Here is a 25,908-nt window from a genome sequence, read left to right as displayed (position 1 = left end):
ACGCCCCGGATTCTGCCCGCCTCAGGCCGGCAGCCAGCACTCCTCACCTCACCTGCAACTCCAGAGAGTCCCGGGCTCCGAAGAGGACGCGCAGCCCGGTTACCACAGAAACGACGTTGACTCCGTCACGGCGCGGGAGAGAGGTCAAAAGTCGCTCCAGCCAGTTCCGCTTCCGGTTCCGGGATCCCGCTTGTTGTCAGAAAGTTGCGCGGTGTGGGCGAGCCCTTGGGGAAGGTGTTCTGTGGTCCCGGGCTCGCCCGCTGTCGCCGCTGCAGCCATGGCGGCCTCCACCGCGGCCGGGAAGCAGAGGATCCCCAAAGTGGCCAAGGTGAGCGGCTCGGGGCCTTGTGGGAGGAGGCCGGGGACGGGGTTGGCCTGGCCTCGGTGGTGCCCGGGGCGGGAGGCGTGTGGTCCCGGGGAGCTGGTCGTCCCTCCCTGAGTGGGGGCCGCGGGCGGGAAGGGCCAGCCGGGCGTGGGGGGCACTCCCGCGTCCGTGTGGTCGTCGTGTTAGAAGGTGTTTATCTGGGGGAGGAGAGACGTCCTTCAGCACAGACCCGCTGAACCAGACACTCGTTAGGCACTTGGTCTCCGGGTAGAGCGGGCTAAGAGCTGTCCTCCGTAAGGGTAGAATTGCAGCCTTGCAAAGACTCCTGAGTCCCAGAGGAATATGCCGTGGCTTCCTGGGCTCGTGTGAGGGGTCTCCAGCGCAAACTTTGCCGAGGACGTGATGGTTAAACTGTGCTGAAGGCGGTAATAGGAGTCAACCCCGGGTGAGAGTGGAAGGAGTGAGAAGAGATGACAAGGGCTGTGTTTTGGCTGATCTGACTTTTTTCGTCGGCGGTTAATACTTAGCGAATGCTTAATATGTGACAGCATTTGTCCTAAACGTTTGCACATACTCTTCCCTCCCGTCTTTCTCCAGCTCAGATGACTTTCTAGAGCCTGTCTTTTAGGTACCCGTTTGGATAACTCCGGGAGAGAGTGCATAGAAAGCACTCAACACAGTTTCTGGCACTTAATGTTCATTAGATAGGCACCCTCAGCATCCTCACTGCACACATGGCATTAAATACTTAGTATTTCTTATAGTTCAGTTTCATAAACTTTTATTGGGCTCCACAGGCCCCATAAAAATTTAATGTGAGCCACATAGATAATTTTAAGTTTTCTCATAGCTACAGTAAAAACGAAAAGTCAAAGCAGGTGACATGAATTTTAATTATACATTTTATTTAACCAGTGTATCCAAGATAGTGTCATTCCATTATGTCATGAATACAAAAAGTTTGATTGGATAATTTATTCTTTTTCCTCCCCCCCCATACTAAGTCTTCAAAACCCCTTGTGTGTTTTACACTTGCAGCCCGATTTGGACTCACCAAATGTGATTCAAGGCCGCTGTGTTGGACAGCACAGCTCTAAGACCTCAAGAAGCTTACAGTCTAATGATAGGAACTTACTGAATGTGTCTTTGACTTGAAATGCCATGAGAGATCAAAGACGGTTATCCACCTGGGGCCAAGGCAGAAATTGAAGGATTCTGTAAATAGAGGTTGAAATGCCAGTTAAGGCATGGCGCACATCTAGATAAGACCTCTAGTTATAGAGTTTTACCTCAGTTCAGTTCAGTCACTCAGTCGTGGCCGACTCTTTGCGACCCCATGAATCTCAGCACGCCAGGCCTCCCTGTCCATCACCAACTCCCGGAGTTCACTCAGACTCACGTCCATCGAGTCAGTGATGCCATCCAGCCATCTCATCCTCTGTCGTTCCCTTCTCCTCCTGCCCCCAATCCCTTCCAGCATCGGAGTCTTTTCCAATGAGTCAACTCTTCCCATGAGGTGGCCAATTTACTGGTTCATTCCTTCCAAAGAAATCCCAGGGCTGATCTTCAGAATGGACTGGTTGGATCTCCTTGCAGTCCAAGGGACTCTCAAGAGTTTTATCCAACACCACAGTTCAAAAGCATCAATTCTTCGGCGCTCGGCTTTCTTCACAGTCCAACTCTCGCATCCATACATGACCACAGGAAAAACCATAGCCTTGACTAGACGGACCTTTGTTGGCAAAGTAATGTCTCTGCTTTTCAATATGCTATCTAGGTTGGTCATAACTTTCCTTCTAAGGAGTAAGTGTCTTTTAATTTCATGGCTGCAGTCACCATCTGCAGTGATTTTGGAGCCCCCAGAAATAAATTCTGACATTGTTTCCACTGTTTCCCCATCTATTTCCCATGAAGTGATGGGACCAGATGCCATAATCTAATCTTCGTTTTCTGAATGTTGAGCTTTAAGCCAACTTTTTCACTCTCCACTTTCACTTTCATCAAGAGGTTTTTAGTTCCTCTTCACTTTCAGCCATAAGGGTGGTGTCATCTGCATATCTGAGGTTATTGATATTTCTCCCGGCAATCTTGATTCCAGCCTGTGTTTCTTCCAGCCCAGCGTTTCTCATGATGTACTCTGCATAGAAGTTAAATAAGCAGGGTGACAATATACAGCCTCGACGTACTCCTTTTCCTGTTTGGAACCAGTCTATTGTTCCATGTCCAGTTCTAACTGTTGCTTCCTGACCTGCATATAGGTTTCTCAAGAGGCAGATCAGGTGGTCTGGTATTCCCATCTCTTTCAGAATTTTCCACAGTTTCTTGTGATCCACACAGTCAAAGGCTTTGGCATAGTCAATAAAGCAGAAATAGATGTTTTTCTGGAACTCTCTTGCTTTTTCGATGATGCAGTAGATGTTGGCAATTTGATCTCTGATTCCTCTGCCTTTTCTAAAACCAGCTTGAACATCAGGAAGTTCACGGTTTACATATTGCTGAAGCCTGGCTTGGAGAATTTTGAGCATTACTTTACTAGCGTGTGAGATGAGTGCAATTGTGCAGTAGTTTGAGCATTCTTTGGCATTGCCTTTCTTTGGGATTGGAATGAAAGCTGGCCTTTTCCAGTCCTGTGGCCACTGCTGAGTTTTCCAAATTTGCTGGCATATTGAGTGCAGCACTTTCACAGCATCATCTTTCAGGATTTGGAATAGTTCAACTGGAATTCCATCCCCTCCACTAGCTTTGTTCGTAGTGATGCTTTCTAAGGCCCACTTGACTTCACATTCCAGGATGTCTGGCTCTAGGTGAGTGATCACACCATCGTGATTATCTTGGTTGTGAAGATCTTTTTTGTACAGTTCTTCTGTGTATTCCTGCCATCTCTTCTTAATATCTTCTGCTTCTGTTAGGTCCATACCATTTCTGTCCTTTATCGAGCACATCTTTGCATGAAATGTTCCCTTGGTATCTCTCATTTTCTTGAAGAGATCTCTAGTCTTTCCCATTCTGTTGTTTCCCTCTATTTCTTTGCATTGGTCGCTGAGGAAGGCTGTCTTATCTCTTCTTGCTATTCTTTGGAACTCTGCATTCAGATACTTATATCTTTCCTTTTCTCCTTTGCTTTTCGCTTCTCTTCTTTTCACAGCTATTTGTAAGGCCTCCCCAGACAGCCATTTTGCTTTTTTGCATTTCTTTTCCATGGGGATGGTCTTGATCCCTGTCTCCTGTACAATGTCACGAACCTCATTCCATAGTTCATCAGGCACTCTATCAGATCTAGGCCCTTAAATCTATTTCTCACTTCCACTGTATAATCATAAGGGATTTGATTTAGGTCGTACCTGAATGGTCTAGTGGTTTTCCCTACTTTCTTCAATTTAAGTCTGAATTTGACAATAAGGAGTTCATGATCTGAGCCACAGTTAGCTCCTGGTCTTGTTTTTGTTGACTTTATAGAGCTTCTCCATCTTTGGCTGCAAAGAATATAATCAATCTGATTTTGATGTTGACCATCTAGTGATGTCCATGTGTAGAGTCTTCTCTTGTGTTGTTGGAAGAGAGTGTTTGCTACGACCTGTGCGTTCTCTTGGCAAAACTCTATTAGTCTTTGCCCTGCTCCATTCCGTATTCCCAGGCCAAATTTGCCTGTTACTCCAGGTGTTTCTTGACTTCCTACTTTTGCATTCCAGTCGCCTATAATGAAAAGGACATCTTTTTTGGGTGTTAGTTCTAAAAGGTCTTGTAGGTCTTCATAGAACCGTTCAACTTCAGGTTCTCCCGCGTTACTGGTCGGGGCATAGACTTGGATTTCTATTGAATGGTTTGCCTTGGAAATGAACAGAGATCATTCTGTCGTTTTTGAGATTGCATCCAAGTACTGCATTTCAGACTCTTTTGTTGACCATGATGGCTACTCCATTTCTTCTAAGGGATTCCTGCCCACAGTAGTAGATATAATTGTCATCTGAGTTAAATTCACCCATTCCAGTCCATTTTAGTTCACTGATTCCTAGAATGTTGACATTCACTCTTGCCATCTCCTGTTTGACCACTTTGAATTTGCCTTGATTCGACATTCCAGGTTCCTATGCAATATTGCTCTTTACAGCATCAGACCTTGCTTCTATCACCAGTCACATCCACAACTGGGTATTCTTTTTGCTTTGGCTCCATCCCTTCATTCTTTCTGGAGTTATTTCTCTACTGATCTCCAGTAACATATTGGGCACCTACTGACCTGGGGAGTTCCTCTTTCAGTATCCTATCATTTTGCCTTTTCATACTGTTCTTGGGGTTCTCAAGGCAAGAATACTGAAGTGGTTTGCCATTCCCTTCTCCAGTGGACCACATTCTGTCAGACCTCTCCACCGTGACCCGCCTGTCTTGGGTGGCCCCACAGGCATGGCTTAGTTTCATTGAGTTAGACAAGGCTGTGGTCCTAGTGTGATTAGATTGACTAGTTTTCTGTGATTATGGTTTCAGTTTTACCTAGGCATCCTCAAAATTTATTATACTATTCTAAAAGAGAAATGTTGTTTTTGCTACCTTTCCTCTTGAGACTTTTATCAATGGCTTTGTGATAAATACCTTGCATGAAATTAAAAAGTTTGTGGGTTTTTTTTTTTAGTTTCATAGAGAAATGCGAGCACGTCATGCAAAGGGGGCATCTTGTAATAGTGTTTATAAAGTTCACATTCTGAAAAAAGTTCATTTGTTTCTTATACTTTGTGTGAAAAGCATCTGCTAAAAATGGAAATGTCTCCTGTGTTAAAAGGTGAAAAACAAAGCCCCAGCTGAAGTTCAGATCACTGCGGAGCAACTGCTAAGAGAAGCTAAGGAGAGAGAACTTGAGCTTCTTCCACCTCCCCCTCAACAGAAGATCACAGATGAAGAAGAGTTAAATGATTACAAATTACGGAAGAGGAAGGTTGGTCTGTGTGGTCTGGTTTAGTCTGTCAGTATCATTAAGAATTTATAGGTCAGAGTTTGAAAAGTTCCTCACTGATTAGAGAGACTATAAACTAAGAAGAGTTTAGTGTTTCTGGCCACCTGCGTAATGTGACTTCTGCTCACCAAGCGGTTGCATTATCGCTAAACTTCATAAAATACACCACGAGTTGTCTGTCTTACGTTAAATCCAGCACGGACAGAATTTTTAGTGCTGAATCAAACTCGGGTGGGAGTTTACCAGGCAGAACAACTGACAGCTGAGGAGGGGCGGGAGTAGTGAGTTTGCGCCATGGTCTTCTGTCTGTAGCGCCTCCTGTGCTGAGAGGTAAGACCTGGGGATCTGATCCGACCTGCCCAACCCCAGGATGTGGGATTATTATTTTTTTTTTAAATCCTGTTGCTCATCCTGTTGTATCTACATATTTAGTTATCCTCAGTAATGTCTGAGACGTTACTGAGAGGACTTAAACAGTCAGAAACGCTTTCTCATTAGTAACACATGTAGAGTATATTAAAGTACCAGTTGTTAACGGGCAATAAGAGAAAATGTCAGCAATTCTACTAATAGTTTTTATCTAAAGTTTTCTCTTTGTTTGCCTGTAAGATTTTAAAGAAACACTTGTGACTTTAACCTTCTTCAGTGGGTTTCTTATCTCTCAAGGATTCCAGGATGTAATTTATCTTAAATAAGAGCAAAATGAATAAATTTCTTAGTACAAGGGTTAATAGACAAATGTCATCTTTAGTTACTTTCCCTTTAATTTGACCCTTTTTGCCTTTTGGCAGACTTTCGAAGATAACATAAGAAAAAACAGGACTGTGATTAGTAACTGGATAAAATATGCACAATGGGAAGAGAGTCTAAAGGAGATTCAGAGGTAAAGTCACTGAGCATGTAACTCTGTAAATAGAAATTCTTAAGTTACCAGATACAAAAACATAGAAGTTAAAGCACGTGTAAAACTGTGTGCCTCTGATAATAATAAAATAAAAATTTTCAGAGTTTGTTCCCTTGGGACCCTAGGCTTCCTTTGAGGGGCCTCAGGAATGCTGTGGTGGGCTGGTCCAAGGGAGGAACAGTGGAGGAGGCTCTCCAGGTGATTCTCGTCACCAGCACACACTCTGCAGCCAGAGAAATGCAGTTCTATCCATTTTCTCCATATTGGGAATTTTTTTTTTTTTTTTTAAGAATTATTGTTCCACTCAAAACCAGTGGCCAACAAAATGAAATCATGACTGACCCTTCCTGTTGTCCCACCTTCCTGTGTTCTCCCAGTATTCCCCCTGCCCTGGCCAGGCCCAGAACCTACCGCATCTCCTCATCCCTGAGGAGTGGCAGGAACCCCCACCCCTCCCCCGGCCCCCTGCCACTCACCTCAGTCTTGGGAACTTTTCCCAAGTTCTCACCTACCGCTTAACTAACTTTTCCACTTGACATTTTTCTTTCTTTCCCCTCTGCTTCCTTGTGCAGACCTTCACTGTAACATCACATTGCATTGCAGTTAAACGCATGTCAGTCTTTCTCTACAACTTGTAAGGCTCCTGAGAACATGGTATCTTGTCACCTTTTTATGCCCGGAACCTTGCTCACAGTAAACACCTGACAGAATAGCGAGCCGTGGAGGTGGTTGCCGGGTGTGTTGCATGTGCTGTAACTGATACCTTCCAAATCTGGCTTCTCAAGGGCTCGATCCATATACGAACGTGCCTTGGATGTGGACTACCGAAATATTACGCTATGGCTGAAATATGCCGAGATGGAAATGAAGAATCGCCAGGTCAACCACGCCCGGAATATCTGGGACCGAGCCATAACGACTTTGCCTCGAGTCAACCAGTTCTGGTAAGTTCCTGATCTGATGAAATGGCTTTTTGTAGACTAAATTTCCACATTTTTGTGTGTACATGTGTTTATTTTATATTCGTTTATTTGGCTGCGTCGACTCTTAGTTGCAGTATGTGGGGTCTTTGTTATGATGTGTGGGCTATTCTCTAGTTGTGGTTCCTGGGCTCCAGAGCGCACAGGCTCAGTAGTTGTGGCTCATGGGCTTAGTTGCCCAAGCAGGGATCAAACCCGTGTCTCCTACATTGGAAGGTGTTCTTAACCACTGGACCATAAGGGAATCCCTGTGTAATTATTTTATTTATAGTTGTAATCATATGTATTAAGTCTTGCATCCTACTTTTTCTTTAAACGTACACTCATTACTGTTTAATGTCCTCTGGTCTCTTAAGTCATAATCCCAATATATAATTGCTGTGTAATCAAAACTGAAGTTTTGGTTACAGTCTTTTATACAAAAGAATCTTTTTGTTGAACTAAGCAACATTTGAGGAGAAAAATCCTTTTTTTCCAATGTCTGATCCTTTTCAGAATGTCTGATCCTTTTCAGATTTCTATTTTAATAGGAAAACATGTTTGACTTCACCTTTTGGGAAGATAAAGCCCTGACTCTCATGTGTTAACAAAGTTAGAGCCAGAGATTGCCAAAGACCGTTTTTTTCCGAAGTCATTTTGACCGTGACTGATAAGTTCAGATGGTTCTATTGAAGGTACAAGTACACGTACATGGAGGAGATGCTCGGGAACATCGCTGGTGCCCGGCAGGTGTTTGAGCGCTGGATGGAGTGGCGGCCGGAGGAGCAGGCCTGGCATTCGTACATCAACTTCGAGCTGAGATACAAGGAGGTGGACCGGGCCCGCACCATCTATGAGCGCTATATCCTTCAGACGGGTCTGCCTGCTGCACTGCCGGGGGGCTGTGGTCTGGCTGGGCCACGTAGTCACTGATGTTGGCCCAGAAGTCAACTTCTGCTTCATAAGTTGCGTTTATATTTTCTAGGGACGTAGTATTCAGAACAAAAGTTTGTGGTCTGGATAATTGTGTCTTTTCCAAGGAGACTTGGGTTTGTTTATACTTTGGCATTAACACTGGTTCTTTGTGGAAGTTAATACCGTAAGACCCTGTTTGCTCTGGGGTGTATGTTGGTCATGGGCACTGGTACTGGAGTTGGTCCAGAGGTTTACTGTTTACTAGCCATGTGATCTCAATGCGTCAGATCACTCCTTGGAGCCTAGGTGTCCTCATCTTTATTTTTTCAATTATTTACTTATTTTTTGGCTCTGCAGGCTTTTCTCTCATTGTAGCGGGTCGGGGCTACTCTAGTTGAGATGTGCAGGCTTCTTTCATTGCAGAGCACTGGCTCTCGGCACACAGGCCTCAATAGGTGCGGCTCCTGGGCTCTAGAGCACAAGCTCGGCAGTCGTGCCACACGGCCTTAGTTGCTCCATGGCATGTGGGATCTTTCTGGACCAGGGATCGAACCGGTGTCTGCTATGTTGGCAGGCAGATTCTTTACCACTGAGCTACCAGGGAAGCTCCCTCATCTTTAGAAGGGAGGTAAAAGTCCCTGCTGTGGGCGGATTGTGAGGAGGGAGATGGTGACGGGAAAGCACCCTCAGCAGTGCTTGATTCGTGTTTCACTGTTCTTGTGCTGGTTTATCTCCTACTTGCTAGCGTTTATTCATAAATCCACAATCAGTATTTGTGGCACTTTGGCAGTCGTTTGCAGACAAGCCCCAGAGTGATGAAAAATTTGCATTACCCGAGGCACTTGGTCCCAGTGGAGGACAAACAAAACGGCCGTCTGCCTTCCTGTCTCTGCTCTCTTGCAGGGTTGACTGGGGCAGGGAGCGGGAGGGGCAGTGCAGGGGAGGGAGACGCCCGGCTCTGGGCCAGCTGAACAGGACAGAATTCCTTCTCTGGCACCGGTTAGTGGGCAGCTTTAGGCATGTCACTTAACACTTCTGAGACTTGTTTTCTCTTTTCTAAAATAAAAGAATTTGCCAATGATAGTTATTTTTAGGATTGAAAATCACAGTCTATGTGAGATACATGTGTGTATTCATATGTATAGATATAGTATATATGTGTGCGTGTATCATGCGTACATATTTCCTCTGGGAGTAGCGATTTGGTATTCTCCAAGCAGAGTGACTTCATAGAGCATAAGTACCATGAGATACAAGACTCAACTTTATTATGTAATTTTAGCATCTTAACTGTGACTATTCATTTTGGTATTACTAGTTTAACCAAAGCATGTATCACACCTGCTCTGTGCCATGCATTATTCTAAGCGCCTTACAGATACTGTTGTTTAATCCCTGTGACAGCCCTCGATTCAGGAGCTGCTTCCTTCTGCAGATGAGGAATCTGAGGCAGGATAGCACCTTTCAGGTGCTGGTGAGGCTGGGATTTGAGCCAGTCAGCTTCAGAGCTGGTGCTCTTTAATCATTGCCCTAATGGAACTTGTTCAGTTCATTCGCCAGTCATGTCCGACTCTTTGCGACCCCATGGACTGCGTACTCTTTAATCATTGCCCTATTGGAATGTGTTACTACTTTGAAATTTAATTGATTTCTTCAAGGAAAGTAGATGAAAAACACATCCTATGAAGAAATAAAATTGTAATCAAAAATGTCTCTGTTGGCTCTGATTAGTAGTTTTCTTTTCGTGACATGTTTTTTCTTTCTTTCTTCCTTTTTTTTTTTTTTTTTTTAATTTTCTGGCCATGCCACACACCTGGTAGGATATTTGTTCTCCCAACCAGGGATTGAATCTGGGCCATGGTAGTGAAAGCACTGAGTCCTAACCACTGGACCACCAGGAACTTCTTTTTTTCCCTTAAATCTTTATTGGAGTACAGTTGATTTACAATGTTGTGTTATATAGCAAACTAAGTCAGTTTTATATATATATGTATGTATATACATATATGCATTCTTTTTCAGAATCTTTTCCAATATAATTGACCACGGAAGTGTTTCCTGTGCTGTACAGTAGGTCCCTGTTATCTATCTTATATTTAGCAGTGTGTGTGTTAGTCACTCAGTTGTGTCCGACTCTTTGCGGCCCCATGGACTGCAGTCCACCAGGCTCCTCTGTCCATGACATTCTCCAGGCGAGAGCACTGGAGTGGACTGCCATTCCCTCCTCCAGGGGATCTTCCTGAGCCAGGGATCGGACCCAGGTGTCCTGCAGTGCAGCTGGCTGCTTTACTGCCTGGGCCACCAGGGAAGCCCAGTAGTGCATGTATGTTAATTCCTGTTTCCCAGTCCATCACTCCCCCACGTTTCCCCTTCCGCAACCATAAATTTGATTTTGGGATCTGTGAGTCTGTTTCTCTCTGCCAAACAGTTCATTTGTGTCATTTTTGTTGTTGTTGTTAAATTTCACCTGTAAGTGATAAATGGTATTTGTCTTCCTCTGACTTACTTCAGTTAGTATGACTGACTTCATTTCTTCTTTGGAGAAAAGTCTACTTAGATCTTTTGTCCATTTTTTGATTGGGTGGTTTGGTTTTTTTTGATATTCTAGGTTTATTCATGTTGATGCAAATGACATTATTTTGTTCATTCTTATGGCTGAGTAATATTCCATTGTATGTGTGCACCACATCATCTTTATCCATTCTTCTGTTGATGGACATTTAGGTTGCTTCCATGTCTTGGCTATTGTAAATAGTGCTGCAAATTAAAATAGTGAACACTGGGGTGCATATGTCTTTTTGAATTAGGGTTTTCTCCAGATATATGCCTAGGAGTTGGATTGCTGGATCGTATGGTAATTCTGTTTCTAGTTTTTTAAAGAACTTCCATAATGTTCTCCATAATTATATTCAAATATACCAAATGTACCAAATTATATCCCCATCAACAGAGTAGGAGGGTTCTCTTTTCTCTGTGTCTGCTCCAACATTTATTATTCACAGATTTTTTGATGATGGCCATTCTGACCAGTGTGAGGTGGTATTTATAGTTTTGATGTGCATTTCTCTAATAATTAGTTATGCTGAGCATCTTTTCCTATGATTTTTCCCCATCTGTCTGTCTTTGGAGAAATGTCTATTTAGATCTTCTGTCCATTTTTTGATTTTTTTTTTTTTTTTTTTTTAGAGAGAGCTGCATGAACTGTTGGTGTATTTTGGAAATTAATCCTTTGTTGGTTGCTTTATTTGCAAGTATTTTCTCCCATTCTATGGGTTACCTTTGCATTTTCTTAATGGTTTCCTTTGATGTGCAAAAGCTGTTATGTTTAATTAAGTCCTGTTTGTTTGTTTTTTGTTTTTATTTTTGTTACTCTAAGAGGGGGATTCAAAAAGATACTGCTGTGATTTATGTCAGAGAGTGTTCTGTTTTCTTCTAAGAGTATCTGGCCTTACATTTAGGTCTTTAGTAGTCTATTTTGAGTTTATTTTTGTGTATGGTATTAGGTAGTATTCTAATTTCATTCCTTCACATGTAGCTGTCCAGTTTTCCCAGCACCGCTTATTGAAGAGACTCTCTTCTCCATTGCCTATTCTTGCTTCGTCATAGGTCAGTGTGTGGGTTTGTACCTGGGCTTTCTGTCCTGTTCCATTGATCTGTATTTCTGTTTTTGTGCCAGTACCATACTGTTTTGATGACTGTAGCTTTGTAGTATAGTCTGAAGTCAGGGAGCCTAATTCCTCCAGCTCTGTTTTTGATTCTCAAGATTGCCCTGGCTACTTGGGGTCTTCTGTGTTTCCATACAAATTAAAAATTTTTTTCTCTCAGTTCTGTGGAAAATGCCATTAATAGGGATTGCATTAAATCTGTAGGTTGCCTTGGGCAGTATCGTAATTTTTGACACTATTGATTCTTCCAGCCGACGAACATGGTATGTGTTTCCACCTGTTTATGTCATCTTTGATTGTGTTAACCAGCTGATCTCTCCAGCTGTAAGGGGGCTTCCCCAGGTGCAGGAATCTCTCCTCTCCTCCAGTCCCCCACCAGGGGTGCAGGTCCTATCCCGCTCACTGTTGGCTATTGTTTTTCTTTCTTTCATCCTGCCTGGATACGTGGGCATCTTCTTGTTCTTTCAGGTGTCTGAGGTCCTCTGCTGGTGTTCAGCAGGTGCTCCGTGAGAACTGTTCCCTGTCTAGCTGTACTCTTGGTGTACTTGTAGGGAGAGGTGAGCGCCACATCCTCCTCTGCCATCCAGAGTCCTCTCAGGAGTTTTTTTCTTAATCAGTAATTCAGATATTATTACTAAGCAGATACCACAACACGTGCCATTTGTTGAGCACATTCTTTTGACCTGAAATTGCAAAGACTTTTCTACACATTTTTTCTAATTTATAGTTGACAATCATTAAATGAGGTTGGTTGTTACTATTTTCTTATCATTTATAGATGATAAACTGAGGCTTAGATAAGGTAAGAACTTGCCCAGATCACATGGCTAGTCATGGGGTTCAGCTTTTCATGACTCCAAACTCCTCTTTGTACTGCTCCTAAAATATGAAGATGCAGTGGAGGAGGCCAGAGAAACAAGACACTGCCCCCTGGGGAGTCACAGGCTAGTGTGTCTCCAGTCACCCCCATAGCCATAGTGGGTGTTGTTGAGGTTCTGGGTTTGGGCTTGGGTTTTTGTTCTCTAAGCCACATTGTGCTACCTGGTTTTTCCTTCATTCCACTCACTTGTTCTCGTGCACCCTGATGTGAAGAACTGGATTAAGTATGCCCGCTTTGAAGAAAAGCATGGTTACTTTGCCCACGCACGGAAAGTGTATGAGAGGGCTGTTGAATTCTTCGGGGACGAACATATGGACGAGCACCTTTATGTTGCCTTTGCCAAATTTGAGGAAAATCAGAAAGAAGTAGGTAAACTTAAAGGAAATCAATTATGTTGCAAAAGAGCTTAGAAAGGATGACTTTTTGTGCACGTTGAGTTCATTTACAGTTTCTTACTTATCCTTGGAGAAAATAATTTCAAAATACGAAAACATGATTTCTCAAGGAAAAAGTGCACGTCACTAACCTGCAGGTTGGGAGTGGTTATAGATTGTATTACAGCGGTCTTGATTTTGTGTGCTCTACTTGAAAACAGATCTTTAAATCTAGAATGAGAATATTATCTACAAACTAAGAGTCATTTGATACTCTGATTAAAAGGCTTCTCAAGTAATGAGCCTGGGAAACAAAAGGCCTAGAGCCTTCAGTACTGAGAACAGAATTTGAAATGAAAACAATGATGGCCCCACAAATAAGTCAGTTGTGTTCTCCTGTAGCATATGTGGAAAACAATCCCTTCTCGTAGTTCAGATAATCTGGGATGGGGAGGGCCATGTGCTGGGGTCTGAGTGTGGGGTCTTGCACAGGTCCCAGGGGTGAGTTCAGGTTCTGTCCTCAGGCTGGTGGGAGGTGTGGAGGGTCTTAAGCAGGAAGTGGTCAGATGTCGTCTGTGTGACGTGTGGTGGGCCTGTGGCTGCTTTAAAGCGCAGCGTATGGGGAGAGAGCGGCAGAAGTGGGATGGGGGCTTTTCACATGGTCCACAGAGAGATGGAGGTGGGTCGGCAGGGACCTGGGGGGAGTGGAGGGCTGAGTTGAGGAGGTAGAAGGGGCGGACTGTGGAAGCAGGGAGTGTGGGGGTGCAGGGGAGAGAGGAGTCGGGGTGGGGGGCCGGGGGAGGGCCCTGGCTGAGCAGGTGCGTGATCAAGACCAGAATGAGGAGTCTGACAACGACCCAGCTGGGCGGGACTCAGGTGAGTCCGAGATGCAAGGACGATGTCCAGCTGGCAGGTTAGGTAGACTTAAATGTGGGGCTCAGAGTGTCTGTCCATCCTGACAAAAGTACCTCAACAAAAGGGAGAGGGAAAACCGTACTTTGGACACTTTGAGGCCTCACAGTCTAACCTACAGGTCATGTTTTATGTCAGAGTTGCTCCCCGTGCTGTGGCTAGAACAAGAGTGCTGTGTTCTGGAAGAGTAACCATCCTGTCTGCTTTCAGTTTGAGAGGGTGCGAGTGATCTACAAGTATGCCCTGGATAGAATTTCGAAGCAGGAGGCCCAGGAACTCTTTAAAAATTATACCATCTTTGAGAAGAAGTTTGGTGACAGGCGGGGCATCGAAGACATCATCGTGAGCAAGCGGAGGTTCCAGTACGAGGAGGAGGTGAAGGTGAGTGTCACAGGGCGGCACCGACGGGCCTGCCAGCCAGGCCTCTCCCCACCCTGTGTCTGCAGTAAACCGGCAAACAGGACAGGGAAAAGGCAAGCAGACAGCACTTGGACTTGTTCTGCCACGCGAGTGTTGGAAGTCACAGTGTTGGCTGCTAACTGGACACAAAGAACTTGAGCAAAGGAAATTTGGAACCCATTTGAGCTCATTATTTAAAGAAGATGGAAGAGTCAGAGATTGACCTAAAAGAACCATATTTATACATTACCCTTTAGTTTAGCTGCCTGAGCAAGACTATTGTAGTTACAGTTCCATCCTCATCTCTCTCTGTAACATACTGTTTTGATTTGAATTCAAAGGTAGTAGTGTTTGCCTTTATTGCTCTGCTATGTATTTTAAAATATTTCTGCCTGGTCAAATTAATTAAGATATCTCCAAACAAAGGACCAAGTGGTGGTAGATGAGGTCAGCAAAATATGTTCAAGATATATTATAATTAAATGAGAAGGCAGGTTCTGCAGTTGTGAGAGTTGTACAATCCCATTATAATATTAAATTTAGACATAGAGTCACATACATAAATAGACACTTAGGAGAACAGACGTCTGTTTTCATGGCTGTAGATACTGGGAGCTTTGCAGAAGCAGTAGGAAGCTGGGGGAGGAGGCTTGGAAAGTGGGCAGGAATCAGGCCAGTTGCAGAGAGTCCTGAAGAAGAAGGTGGGACAGTCACATTTCAGTCCAGCTGGGAATGATCAACCCACCAATGGAAAGCGCTTCCACAAGCCAGTTCCCGCTGTCCTTCATCTCTGTGTCACCCACCAGCATGAGCCAGACTCTCAGACAGGGGTCCTTACGTTGCCAAGTGCAGTGGCTTCCAGGGGCCAGGAAGGGTGGGCCCCTGGCTCCCTTCACTTCTGTGGAGGAGAGGTGTGCAGGGCATCGCCCAGCACAGAGCTGTGTGTAATTTGACCAGCAAATTACCAATTGCTGCTTCATTTAAAACAAACAGAAAACCAGTTGTTAATTAATTTTTATGCATTTGCCTCTAAGTCATTTTTCCATTTATACCTTCTTTTAAAAAACTTAAAAATTGTGTGTTAAGTCGCTTCAGTTGTGTCCAACTCTGTGACCCCATAGCCTGCCAGGCTTCTCTGTCCATGGGATTCTCCAGGCAAGAGTACTGGAGTGGATTTCCATGCCCTCCTCTAGGCGATCTTCCCAACCCGGGGTTTGAACCCATGTCCTGAATTGGCAGGGAGGTTCTTTACCACTTATGTCCTACATTGGCAGGAGGTTCTTTACCATTAGCGCCACCTTGGAAACCCAACTTAAAAACTGGGATGCTCCCCCCCAAAAAAGGCTGTTGTAGGTGAAAGGAGCTTTGCTGGGGAACCTGGTAACAGTCTGTCTTCTCTCTCCTTTTCCCTTTCTATTTATAAAATCTCAAGAATGGTATTTTTCAATGAAATAGTGTAAAGTCTAGAAAAAAGGCTGCTGGAGTATAGAAAGTCAGTCTGGTGCCTTCCGTCAGCTCGCCTAATCCAGCAGGTGCAGCTCTGGGTTTGGTTTCTGTTTAATCCAGCCTGGTGTTTCCAGGCTAACCCGCACAACTACGACGCGTGGTTCGATTACCTGCGCTTGGTGGAGAGCGATGCGGAGGCCGAGACGGTGCGGGAAGTGTACGAGCGCGCCATCGCCAACGTGCCGCCCGTGCAGGAGAAGAGGCACTGGAAGCGCTACATCTACTTGTGGATCAACTACGCCCTCTATGAGGAGCTGGAGGCCAAGGTGCAGAGTGGGTCCTGGCCGCGGGGGGCTGCTCCCCTGGGCAGCCGGCTGGCGTGGGTGGGAACTGATAACCGCGGAGCCTTGACCACACAGGAATTTCTCTGTACATTCTTACAGGCCTCCTTGCAGCCATTTACATTCTTTCTGCCACGTTTTAAACTCTCTATACCTGTTGTGGGCACAGGCGAGGTGGTTTTTAGTTTTGATTTTTTTTTTTGCACCTTGAGGCGCTTGAAAGAATAGCTTCATTATTTATAGTTGCCAGGGTTTTCTCATAACTAGGGATCACAGCTGGATTGCACATTCTTGCTCTTAAGTAGAATTTTCAGAAATTGGTTGTAAGTTAATAGGAAAAGACGAATCCTGTTGGTTGAAGACTGCAGAACATCTTTGTTCCTGCTGTCACACACCCTACTGAGAAGCTCTCACTTGGTGGCTCAGTGCTGTGGGCAGGTCTTTGACCAAAGCTTGATGCCCAAAGTTAGTTCGCTTTTGATGTTAAATAGAATAACAGCTTGTGGAAACATATTCAGTGTTCAGATCAGATCAGATCAGATCAGATCAGTTGCTCAGTCGTGTCCGACTCTTTGCAACCCCATGAATCGCAGCACACCAGGCCTCAATGTCCATCACCAACTCCCGGAGTTTACTGAGACTTACGTCCATCGAGTCAGCGATGCCATCCAGCCATCTCATCCTCTGTTGTCCCCTTCTCCTCCTGCCCCCAATCCCTCCCAGCATCAGAGTCTTTTCCAGTGAGTCAACTCTTCACATGAGGTGGCCAAAGTACTGGAGTTTCAGCTTTAGCATCATTCCTTCCAAAGAAATCCCAGGGCTGATCTCCTTCAGAATGGACTGGTTGGATCTCCTTGCAGTCCAAGGGACTCTCAAGAGTCTTCTCCAACACCACAGTTCAAAAGCATCAATTCTTCGGCGCTCAGCTTTCTTCACAGTCCAACTCTCACATCCATACATGACCACAGGAAAAACCATAGCCTTGACTAGACGGACCTTTGTTGGCAAAGTAATGTTTCTGCTTTTGAATATGCTATCTAGGTTGGTCATAACTTTCCTTCTAAAGAGTAAGCATCTTTTAATTTCATGGCTGCAGTCACCATCTGTAGTGATTTTGGAGCCCAGAAAAATAAAGTCTGACACTGTTTCCATTGTTTCCCCATCTATTTGCCATGAAGTGGTGGGACCAGATGCCATGATCTTCGTTTTCTGAATGTTGAGCTTTAAGCCAACTTTTTCACTCTCCACTTTCACTTTCATCAAGAGGCTTTTGAGTTCCTCTTCACTTTCTACCATAAGGGTGGTGTCATCTGCATATCTGAGGTTATTGATATTTCTCCCTGCAATCTTGATTCCAGTTTGTGTTTCTTCCAGTCCAGCGTTTCTCATGATGTACTCTGCATATAAGTTAAATAAACAGGGTGACAATATACAGCCTTGATGTACTCCTTTTCCTATTTGGAACCAGTCTGTTGTTCCATGTCCAGTTCTAACTGTTGCTTCCTGACCTGCATACAAATTTCTCAAGAGGCAGATCAGGTGGTCTGGTATTCCCATCTCTTTCAGAATTTTCCACAGTTACTTGTGATCCACACAGTCAAAGGCTTTGGCATAGTCAATAAAGCAGAAATAAATGTTTTTCTGGAACTCTCTTGCTTTTTCTGTGATCCACCGGATGTTGGCAATTTGATCTCTGGTTACTCTGCCTTTTCTAAAACCAGCTTGAACATCAGGAAGTTCACGGTTCACATATTGCTGAAGCCTGGCTTGGAGAATTTTGAGCATTACTTTACTAGCGTGTGAGATGAGTGCAGTTGTGCAGTAGTTTGAGCATTCTTTGGCATTGGCTTTCTTTGGGATTGGAATGAAAACTGACCTTTTCCAGTCCTGTGGCCACTGCTGAGTTTTCCAAATTTGCTGGCATATTGAGTGCAGCACTTTGACAGCATCATCTTTCAGGATTTGGAATAGTTTAACTGGAATTCCATCCCCTCCACTAGCTTTGTTCGTAGTGATGCTTCCTAAGGCCCACTTGACTTCACATTCCAGGATGTCTGGCTCTAGGTCAGTGATCACACCATCGTGATTATCTGGGTCGTGAAGATCTTTTTTGTACAGTTCTTCTGTGTATTCCTGCCATCTCTTCTTAATGTCTTCTGCTTCTGTTAGGTCCATACCATTTCTGTCCTTTATTGAGCTCCTCTTTGCATGAAATGTTCCCTTGGTATCTCTGATTTTCTTGAAGAGATCCCTAGTCTTTCCCATTCTGTTGTTTTCCTCTGTTTCTTTGCATTGATCGCTGAGGAAGGCTTTCTTATCTCTTCTTGCTATTCTTTGGAACTCTGCATTCAGATGTTTATATATTTCCTTTTCTCCTTTGCTTTTCGCTTCTGTTCTTTTCACAGCTGTTTTAAGGCCTCCCCAGACAGCCATTTTGCTTTTTTGCATTTCTTTTCTATGGGAATGGTCTTGATCCCTGTCTCCTGTACAATGACATGAACCTCATTCCATAGTTCATCAGGCACTCTGTCTATCAGATCTAGGCCCTTAAATCTATTTCTCACTTCCACTGTATAATCATAAGGGATTTGATTTAGGTCATACCTGAATGGTCTAGTGGTTTTCCCTACTTTCTTCAATTTAAGTCTGAATTTGGCAATAAGGAGTTCATGGTCTGAGCCACAGTCAGCTCCTGGTCTTGTTTTTGCTGACTGTATAGAGCTTCTCCATCTTTGGCTGCAAAGAATATAATCAGTCTGATTTCGGTGTTGACCATCTGTTGATGTCGATGTGTAGAGTCTTCTCTTGTGTTGTTGGAAGAAGGTGTTTGTTATGACCAGTGCATTTTCTTGGCAAAACTGTATTAGTCTTTGCCCTGCTTCATTCCGTATTCCAAGGCCAAATTTGCCTGTTACTCCAGGTGTTTCTTGACTTCCTACTTTTGCATTCCAGTCCCCTATAATGAAAAGGACATCTTTTTTGGGTGTTAGTTCTAAAAGGTCTTGTCGGTCTTCATAGAACTGTTCAACTTCAGCTTCTTCAGCGTTACTGGTTGGGGCATAGACTTGGATTACTGATATTCAGTGTTAGGGGTATACATTTTTGTTAGTAATGGTAAAATTAGTATTGGACATGAATATTTTGTGCAAATTTCTTATCCTAATGTAGGATCCCGAGAGGACAAGACAGGTTTACCAAGCCTCTTTGGAACTCATTCCTCATAAAAAGGTATGTTTGCTGTAAGCATTCTGTTCTAAACACATGGAAATCCTGTGTCTGTTACTTGTGAAATAATCCCGAGGAATCCTATTTGTTGATGAGCTCTTTCCCTGTGCTAGGCACCCTAGGAAAACATAAATAAGAACTAGGTATGCTCTTTGCCTCTGAAAACAGCTTCCAGTCTAGTTGAATGGACAGCCTTTAAGTGACCAATGACTGACAGAGATAATGGAGAAATTCCGAGAGGATCATAATGGGAACAGACTGAGCGGAGTGCACTCAGCTTGCATAGGGACAGCCAGCTGCTGGCACCTGCGTGGATGTCCATAGGCACAGGAACACGGGTGTTCTGGGAGCAGTTGACACGTGGTCTCTGCCCACTGTGGGCAGTTGGCTTTATTTCCTGACACCAGAGATAGCGATGTTGACCAAATTACTGTCTGGAACAGAGGGGCGTGTTCTGCCTGCTAACCGCACACCACAAAGCTGCCCCTCAGTGGGGGCCGGAGAGCCCTGCGTCACAGTGAAGTGTCCAGATTACTCTTGGTGATTTCTGTCAGATATTGTTAGCTTAGCTTATAAACGAGAAAATACATCTGCCCTAGCTGTGAAGCTTTAGGGAAATTCACTTGTGGCCTTGTGTTAATTTAAGTTTAAGTGAATTTTTGTGCTTTTGTTTTCTAGTTCACATTTGCCAAAATGTGGTTACTATATGCACAGTTTGAAATAAGACAGAAAAATTTACCATTTGCCAGAAGAGCTTTGGTGAGTAAATAAAGGATCATGATGCATCATTAAGTCCTTTGAGAAGGAAATTTACATCTTAGTGTTTACAGGTTGTCCAGTCCCCCACTAAGAAGGCAGGAGAAATACTGTGCCTTTATAACGTGAGACATGTTTTCAAAAGCTGGGCCTTAGAGGGAAGATTGGGCGATAATGCTTAAATTAGTCTGTTGTCAACAATGGACAGTTACAGCTACCTGTTAACCATATCTTTCCTGCGGCTAGGGAGATTTGATCTTAAATTGTTAGTAGTCTGATCCTCTGCAAGATTTTTGGTATATTAAATGCACCTCCGTCTTGACAGGTATTCTAAAGTTTCTCAATAGGATCAGATGCAGCTGTCCTTCTGATAAGCCCCTGGCTGTGGGCAGCAGGGTTCGTTCATTGATAACCCCTTTATCATGGGAAGTGTTCTCCTTTGACATCTGGATTCCATAAGAGATCCTGAGAATCTAGGTGAGATTAAAAATAGTTTTCCAAACACTTCAGCAACCCTGCCTCTTACTGAACAGGCCCAGTTGATGGCTGAGTGAGCTGGAGGGTTTCTTTGGGCCTCTGTCAGGAGCCAGTAGAGCAGTGTGGTACTGCAGAGGGAGTGGGTGGTTCACCGGATCAATGCACCAAGGCTCTTGCTCAGTGGAGTAACGGCTTCTCAGCTAGGTCAAGGATGTCTGCACAAGTCAGACCCACTCAGGCATCACCTCAGTGTCTTCTTTTCCAGGGAACGTCCATAGGCAAATGTCCAAAGAACAAATTATTTAAAGGTTACATAGAACTGGAGCTACAGCTTCGAGAATTTGACAGATGCCGGAAGCTTTATGAAAAGTTCCTGGAATTTGGGCCAGAAAACTGTACCTCTTGGATTAAATTTGCAGAATTAGAGACAATCCTTGGCGATATTGAGCGAGCCCGGGCGATCTACGAGTTAGCCATTAGTCAGCCACGCTTGGACATGCCAGAGGTGAGGCGCTTGCGTTGACTGGCTTTATTTCAGACACTGGCCCAGCTTTACCTTAGATAACCATCTAAGTCTGTGAGCCTTTTGGAGCATAGAGACAATATCACCTGTAGTCTTTCACTAAGATCAGGGCTTCTGTTTTAGAGACAGAAAGGCAGGGGGAGAAGCCCTCTCTAGCGGGTAGCTCAGCCCTGCCCCAGTGACACCAGGATGAATTGGAATTTTACAGGTGGGCTCTTCCTGCCTTTCTGTAACAGAAGGCTAAAGGGGGCGGCCAGGGCAGTGCAGTCTAGGCCACGTGAAGTACAGGGGAGGGGTTCTTCTGGCACAGATTTGCCTGGATTAGGCCCTCACCAAATCAGGATGTTCCTGGAGGCACAAGTGCCCTGGCCTGGCCAGCTATGGGGTAAGCTCGAGCCTCCAGGTGGTGCCAAACTGCAGCCTGGACAACGTGAACCTCAGGAACCTCCAGGCTTGCGCAGGTGTTCTGTGAATCTTGCTCTGGGGTGACTGCACTCAGTGGTTTACCAGGCCCCACTGACTGCACTGGGCAGGGCTTTCTCGGTCACTGGTCCCGTGAGTTGGCCTCAGCTTTTCCACAGACTGCAGTCTCAGGTGACCAGGCTACATCTTTCTTGTCCTTGTGCCCTGACAGGCTGTACCAGGCGAGTGGGCAGCTGGTCCCTGGATGCTTGTTGAGTTGAATTCAGACGCATCAGGGAACTTACAGTGATGGCAAAAACAGTGTACACTGACTGATCGAGGCCTGTTTTCTCCGCACAATTTCCTCATATGTGGCAGGCTTATGATAGTGCTGGGTGGTTTGTTAAGTTTCTCTGCTCTTCTTGTTAAGTCCAGCATTTGGGAAATTTCAAAAGAGCATCTGGAAATAGATCCAAGGTCTTTTTTCTCATAATGTAGACTCTTAGCCAAATCTTGGCCAGCTTGTAAATACTAGCATTAGTCGTCATATCCCGTGTGTTCCTTAGAAAGTTCTAGGTTCCTGGATGTTCTAGGTTGAGATGCTAGTTAGGCTGTGCTTCAAACAAGAGCATGTTGCTTTTTAAATGTCAAGACTGACCTATGAATTTGTCTTTCTCAGGTGCTTTGGAAATCATATATTGATTTTGAAATTGAGCAGGAAGAAACTGAGAGAACACGAAATCTTTACCGAAGATTGCTTCAGCGGACACAGCACGTCAAGGTATTCTGTGATTTGTGTGTTTGCTCGAATCAGCAGTCTGGAAGAAATAGTGTATTTTATATATATATATATATATATATGTATATATTTTTTTATATATATATTTTAAGTGGCTTCCTTTTACAGAGAGCTTGTGAGTCTCAAGACTTTGGAATGTTAAGCTTATACCAGGCCAATATTTATATTGCATGTGAGCAACTTGGATATTGTAGGTTGAATAAAAATTAAAACTTTTTTCAGTATATTAAGATTACTTCAGACACCTAATTAGATATAAAAGCAGACTTCTTCACCATTACTGTATAGAAGCAGCTAGTCAATAGGTTACATTCTTTAGAATACTCGAGATGAATACAGTAGGTATGTTCAGATGTTGTCAACAAGAAATTAGCTTATTACATTATTGTTTCCTGGGTGACATGGTTAATTTGGTTTGGTAATAATTTCTTTCTAAGGTATGGATCAGTTTTGCACAGTTTGAGTTGTCTTCAGGGAAAGAAGGAAGTTTGGCCAAGTGCAGACAAATTTATGAAGAGGCTAACAAAACCATGCGAAACTGTGAGGAAAAGGAAGAGAGGCTCATGCTGCTGGAGTCGTGGCGAAACTTTGAGGATGAATTTGGAACAGCGTCAGATAAGGAGAGAGTGGACAAGCTCATGCCCGAGAAGGTCAAGAAAAGGAGAAAGGTCCAGGCTGACGACGGGGTAAGGACTGAGCTTGTGCTGGTCCTCCATGCCAGCCGAGCAGAAGCGCCCCAGACTTTGAAATGTGTGTGCAATGCATGGCACGTGTACAGCCTGAGGACGGGGTCAGCAGCTGGGGAAGGAGTCGGTCACAGTCTGGCTGCTGTGGGAACACGGCAGGGTGTGCGGTCCACCCAGGGTGGAGCCCCAAGGAGGGCTTGCAGAGGGTCTTCCTGGCACTGCTGGTTCTGGGAACTGTCTGAAGTGTGTTGTTTCTGGAGCATTAGACAGGAGGTGGAGGGCAGGGTAGCTCCGCCTCTAGGTGGGAACTAATGCAGGGGAGGCTCCGTCGGCCGTAGCAAAGCCCCCAGAGCTCTGACGCAGTTGGCGTCTCCTGTGGGTGGATTGCGGGGGCTTGGTTGCAGAGGGTCTCTTGGGAGGCTGTTGTATCAGAGAGGCGGTGCTGGAATCTGGGACAGTGCACCCATGGGGAGTGCAGCGAGTGGCTGACTGGACGTGGGAGGGGCAGGCAGGGAGCCAGGAGTCCCAGGTCTGTGGCTTCACTGTGAGGTGAAAGTCAAGTAAATCTTTAGAAGTTCAAAATCTCCCACACAGGACTGCAAGGTGGGGTGGAGGACACTGCGTATCTTCTGGTTGACTGTGGAGCACTTTTCCCACCACGCTGTTGCTTTCAGTGAGCAGCAGCTGCAACACTCCCCATCCAGCAGTACGCACTCACTCCCGGTCTCCAGGGCCTGCCCTTGAAAGTAGAACTTTGAAAGTAGGCCTTGATGTTGTTTTGCACAGTAACAGTAAGTTGAATACGAACCCTGGGCTCCACAGTGACGATTCTCTGCTGTAACTGGAAAATGCATTTCAGCCACAGGTTAGCTTACCTTCTGTTTTTCTTTGTCCCTGTAGTCAGATGCAGGGTGGGAAGAATACTATGATTACATCTTTCCCGAAGATGCAGCCAACCAACCCAACCTCAAGCTCCTGGCCATGGCCAAACTGTGGAAGAAGCAGCAGCAGGAGAAGGAGGCTGGAGAGCAGGACCCAGACACAGACACTGCCGAGCGGGAAGCTGGGCCCTCCTGTTCGTATTGACAGATGTTATATTATTTTTATAAATGTATAGTTTGGAATTCTTGAAACTCCTGTTAAGTTTTTGGGTATTCCACCAATAATGAATTGATGGGGATCTTTTGACAACTACTTTTGAATTATTTTTAAAATGCTCTTGGGTTAGTTGGGGGTGGGGTTTGTAAGTAAAGGAATTTTTCTTTAGCTGCTGGGTTTTCTTTATCTGAGTCTAAAACATTTTGTGCCTCCATCATTCATTAGGAAATCTAATTCATCTGTTTTAGATGGAACTGCAGAATTTTGAAAGTCTTTTATAAAAAGTTCTCAATTACATTCCATAGTAACTTTTTTCTCATGGTTGTCTTCATATTTTATGCATTCATCTGAAACCTGTAACTTACTCACGTCTCGAGTCACTGACTTGAGTTCCATCCCCAGCTCTGTCACTTAGTGATACATAACCTTTCAGTTTATGGACTTTTGCCGGGTCATTTTGAAGATTAAATTAGAAAAGGAGTATGCCTGGCAGAGGGAGTGCTCAGATGTCCATGCCTTGTGGAATTGGGCATGCTTGGATTAATTTTAACATGAATAACTGTACCTTCTTAATGGCCATTTATACTGAATGTTTATGAAAACACCAGTTGGGAAATAATTTACAGTTGCTACATTTCTGCACAAGGTGTTTTTTTTTAAAAACCAAGAACATTTTAGTAAAATTTCAGTTATACCATAATCAGTTGCCCAAACTGGCCGAGTTCTGCAGTGGCTTGTTTAAACAACAGTAATTCAGGAGCTGTGAAGAACAATGTCCCATGCTCCAGTGAGTGTGGGAAACCCTAGGTTAAGCCTTGCAGACAAGTCTCTTTATACTTAGGCTTCTTAGGGCTCTTGACACATTCCTGTATGTTATGAATCCTCAGCAGCAAGGCCTCGCTGTGTTCCCCAAAATACAGTGAAAAGGAAACCATTTCTACCAAGAGCACCAATAAACACTGCCCAGCATGCTGCAGCAGACTGTCTACCCATAAACTTGACTCATTCAACCTGGCCTCGATTTAGAATGTGAAAAACACCTGCGGGAACTTATATGACACTTAGCAACGCAAAGATGGTGGTGTATTTGCTGGCTGATACATTGCGTATATTCTCAAGCAAAAAAGCATTTGCCTTAGTTAACCAATCTGTGAAATTGTTTCCTTTAATCTAGCCCATATTCTCAAGCCTGTTTTTTTGTTGTTCACTGCCAAGGTTATTTGACTGGAAGCATAGCTGTCTTGTTTCTTCACCTGTAGGGACAATTAGCAAATTTACTTGGGCAAATGTATTATTACATTGTCAAGTATGTTAGTCACCCAAGGGAGTAAAAGCTAGTTGTTACGGTGTTAAAATTCTACCTTGAAAATAGGAGCGTTTGAGAGCAGAAAGAAATAGGACCAGCAGGTAAAAGCAACCTGTTCTCCACCTCACTCCTTCGGTCACCAGACTGGCATTGGCTGCTGGAGTCACAGGCTCTGAGTCCCGAGGTCTGAGCAGGGGCTTCAGAGGAGCACTGTGTTCTGAACTGGCTAAGTTGCACAGCCCCATGGGTGAGATGAAAACGGGCCAGATGCTACTGTAAGTGATTAATCATAATCATGTTTGTGTTGCACATGTGTGAAAGGAAAAAAAACCAGCCAAGTTCTTGTGTAAACTCCTTCCGCTATTTGCAGGCACATACCATGCCTGTGTAAAATGCATGAAGAAAAAGTTACTCTTTGGGGAGACTATCACTTCTCTCTCACCTCCACCAAAATAAGTCCTTTCAAAAGTAAAGGGTTTTAACAGTCATTTGTGATTCTTTTCATTTTCTTTAGCTACTTCTTTTATGCACTGGTATTACAAGTGAAAACTAAACATGAAAATAAGTGGTT

General features: G+C 44.3%; 2 protein-coding genes across 5 annotated transcripts in view; one reads left to right on the top strand and one right to left on the bottom strand.

Annotated features, from left to right (window-relative positions):
• Positions 1-113, bottom strand: part of CFAP61 (cilia and flagella associated protein 61) — a 248,003-nt gene extending 247,890 nt beyond the window's left edge. For 3 of the 4 annotated variants that reach the window (XM_070381160.1, XM_070381162.1, XM_070381163.1), the window contains exon 1: positions 53-113. The gene's annotated coding sequence lies outside the window, so the exon portion shown is untranslated. The remainder of the gene's footprint in view (positions 1-52) is intronic. The other variant, XM_070381161.1, reaches the window with a different exon arrangement.
• Positions 114-169: 56 nt separating this feature from the next.
• CRNKL1 (crooked neck pre-mRNA splicing factor 1) lies at positions 170-24,199 on the top strand. Its single transcript, XM_005889012.3, has 14 exons — positions 170-328; positions 5,100-5,252; positions 6,062-6,153; positions 6,960-7,118; positions 7,829-7,995; positions 12,780-12,958; positions 14,090-14,260; positions 15,859-16,050; positions 19,234-19,293; positions 19,969-20,049; positions 20,789-21,028; positions 22,128-22,229; positions 22,685-22,933; positions 23,834-24,199. The coding sequence occupies exons 1-14, from the start codon at positions 278-280 to the stop codon at positions 24,017-24,019; spliced, it is 2,082 nt and encodes a 693-aa protein (XP_005889074.1). The 5' UTR covers positions 170-277; the 3' UTR covers positions 24,020-24,199.
• Positions 24,200-25,908: the final 1,709 nt, after the last annotated feature.

This window comes from Bos mutus, chromosome 13 (assembly GCF_027580195.1).
Source record: "Bos mutus isolate GX-2022 chromosome 13, NWIPB_WYAK_1.1, whole genome shotgun sequence".
Taxonomy (NCBI): Eukaryota; Metazoa; Chordata; class Mammalia; order Artiodactyla; family Bovidae; genus Bos; species Bos mutus.
The sequence above is the reverse complement of the archived record's forward strand: the minus strand, read 5'-3'. Positions and strand labels throughout refer to the sequence as shown.

Coding starts and splice junctions, on each gene's coding strand:
- CRNKL1 (XM_005889012.3), top strand. CDS start 278: ATGGCGGCCTCCACCGCGGCCGGGAAGCAGAGGATCCCCAAAGTGGCC. Junction 7,119..7,828: donor CCTCGAGTCAACCAGTTCTG/GTAAGTTCCTGA, acceptor GTTCTATTGAAG/GTACAAGTACACGTACATGG. Junction 16,051..19,233: donor ATGAGGAGCTGGAGGCCAAG/GTGCAGAGTGGG, acceptor ATCCTAATGTAG/GATCCCGAGAGGACAAGACA.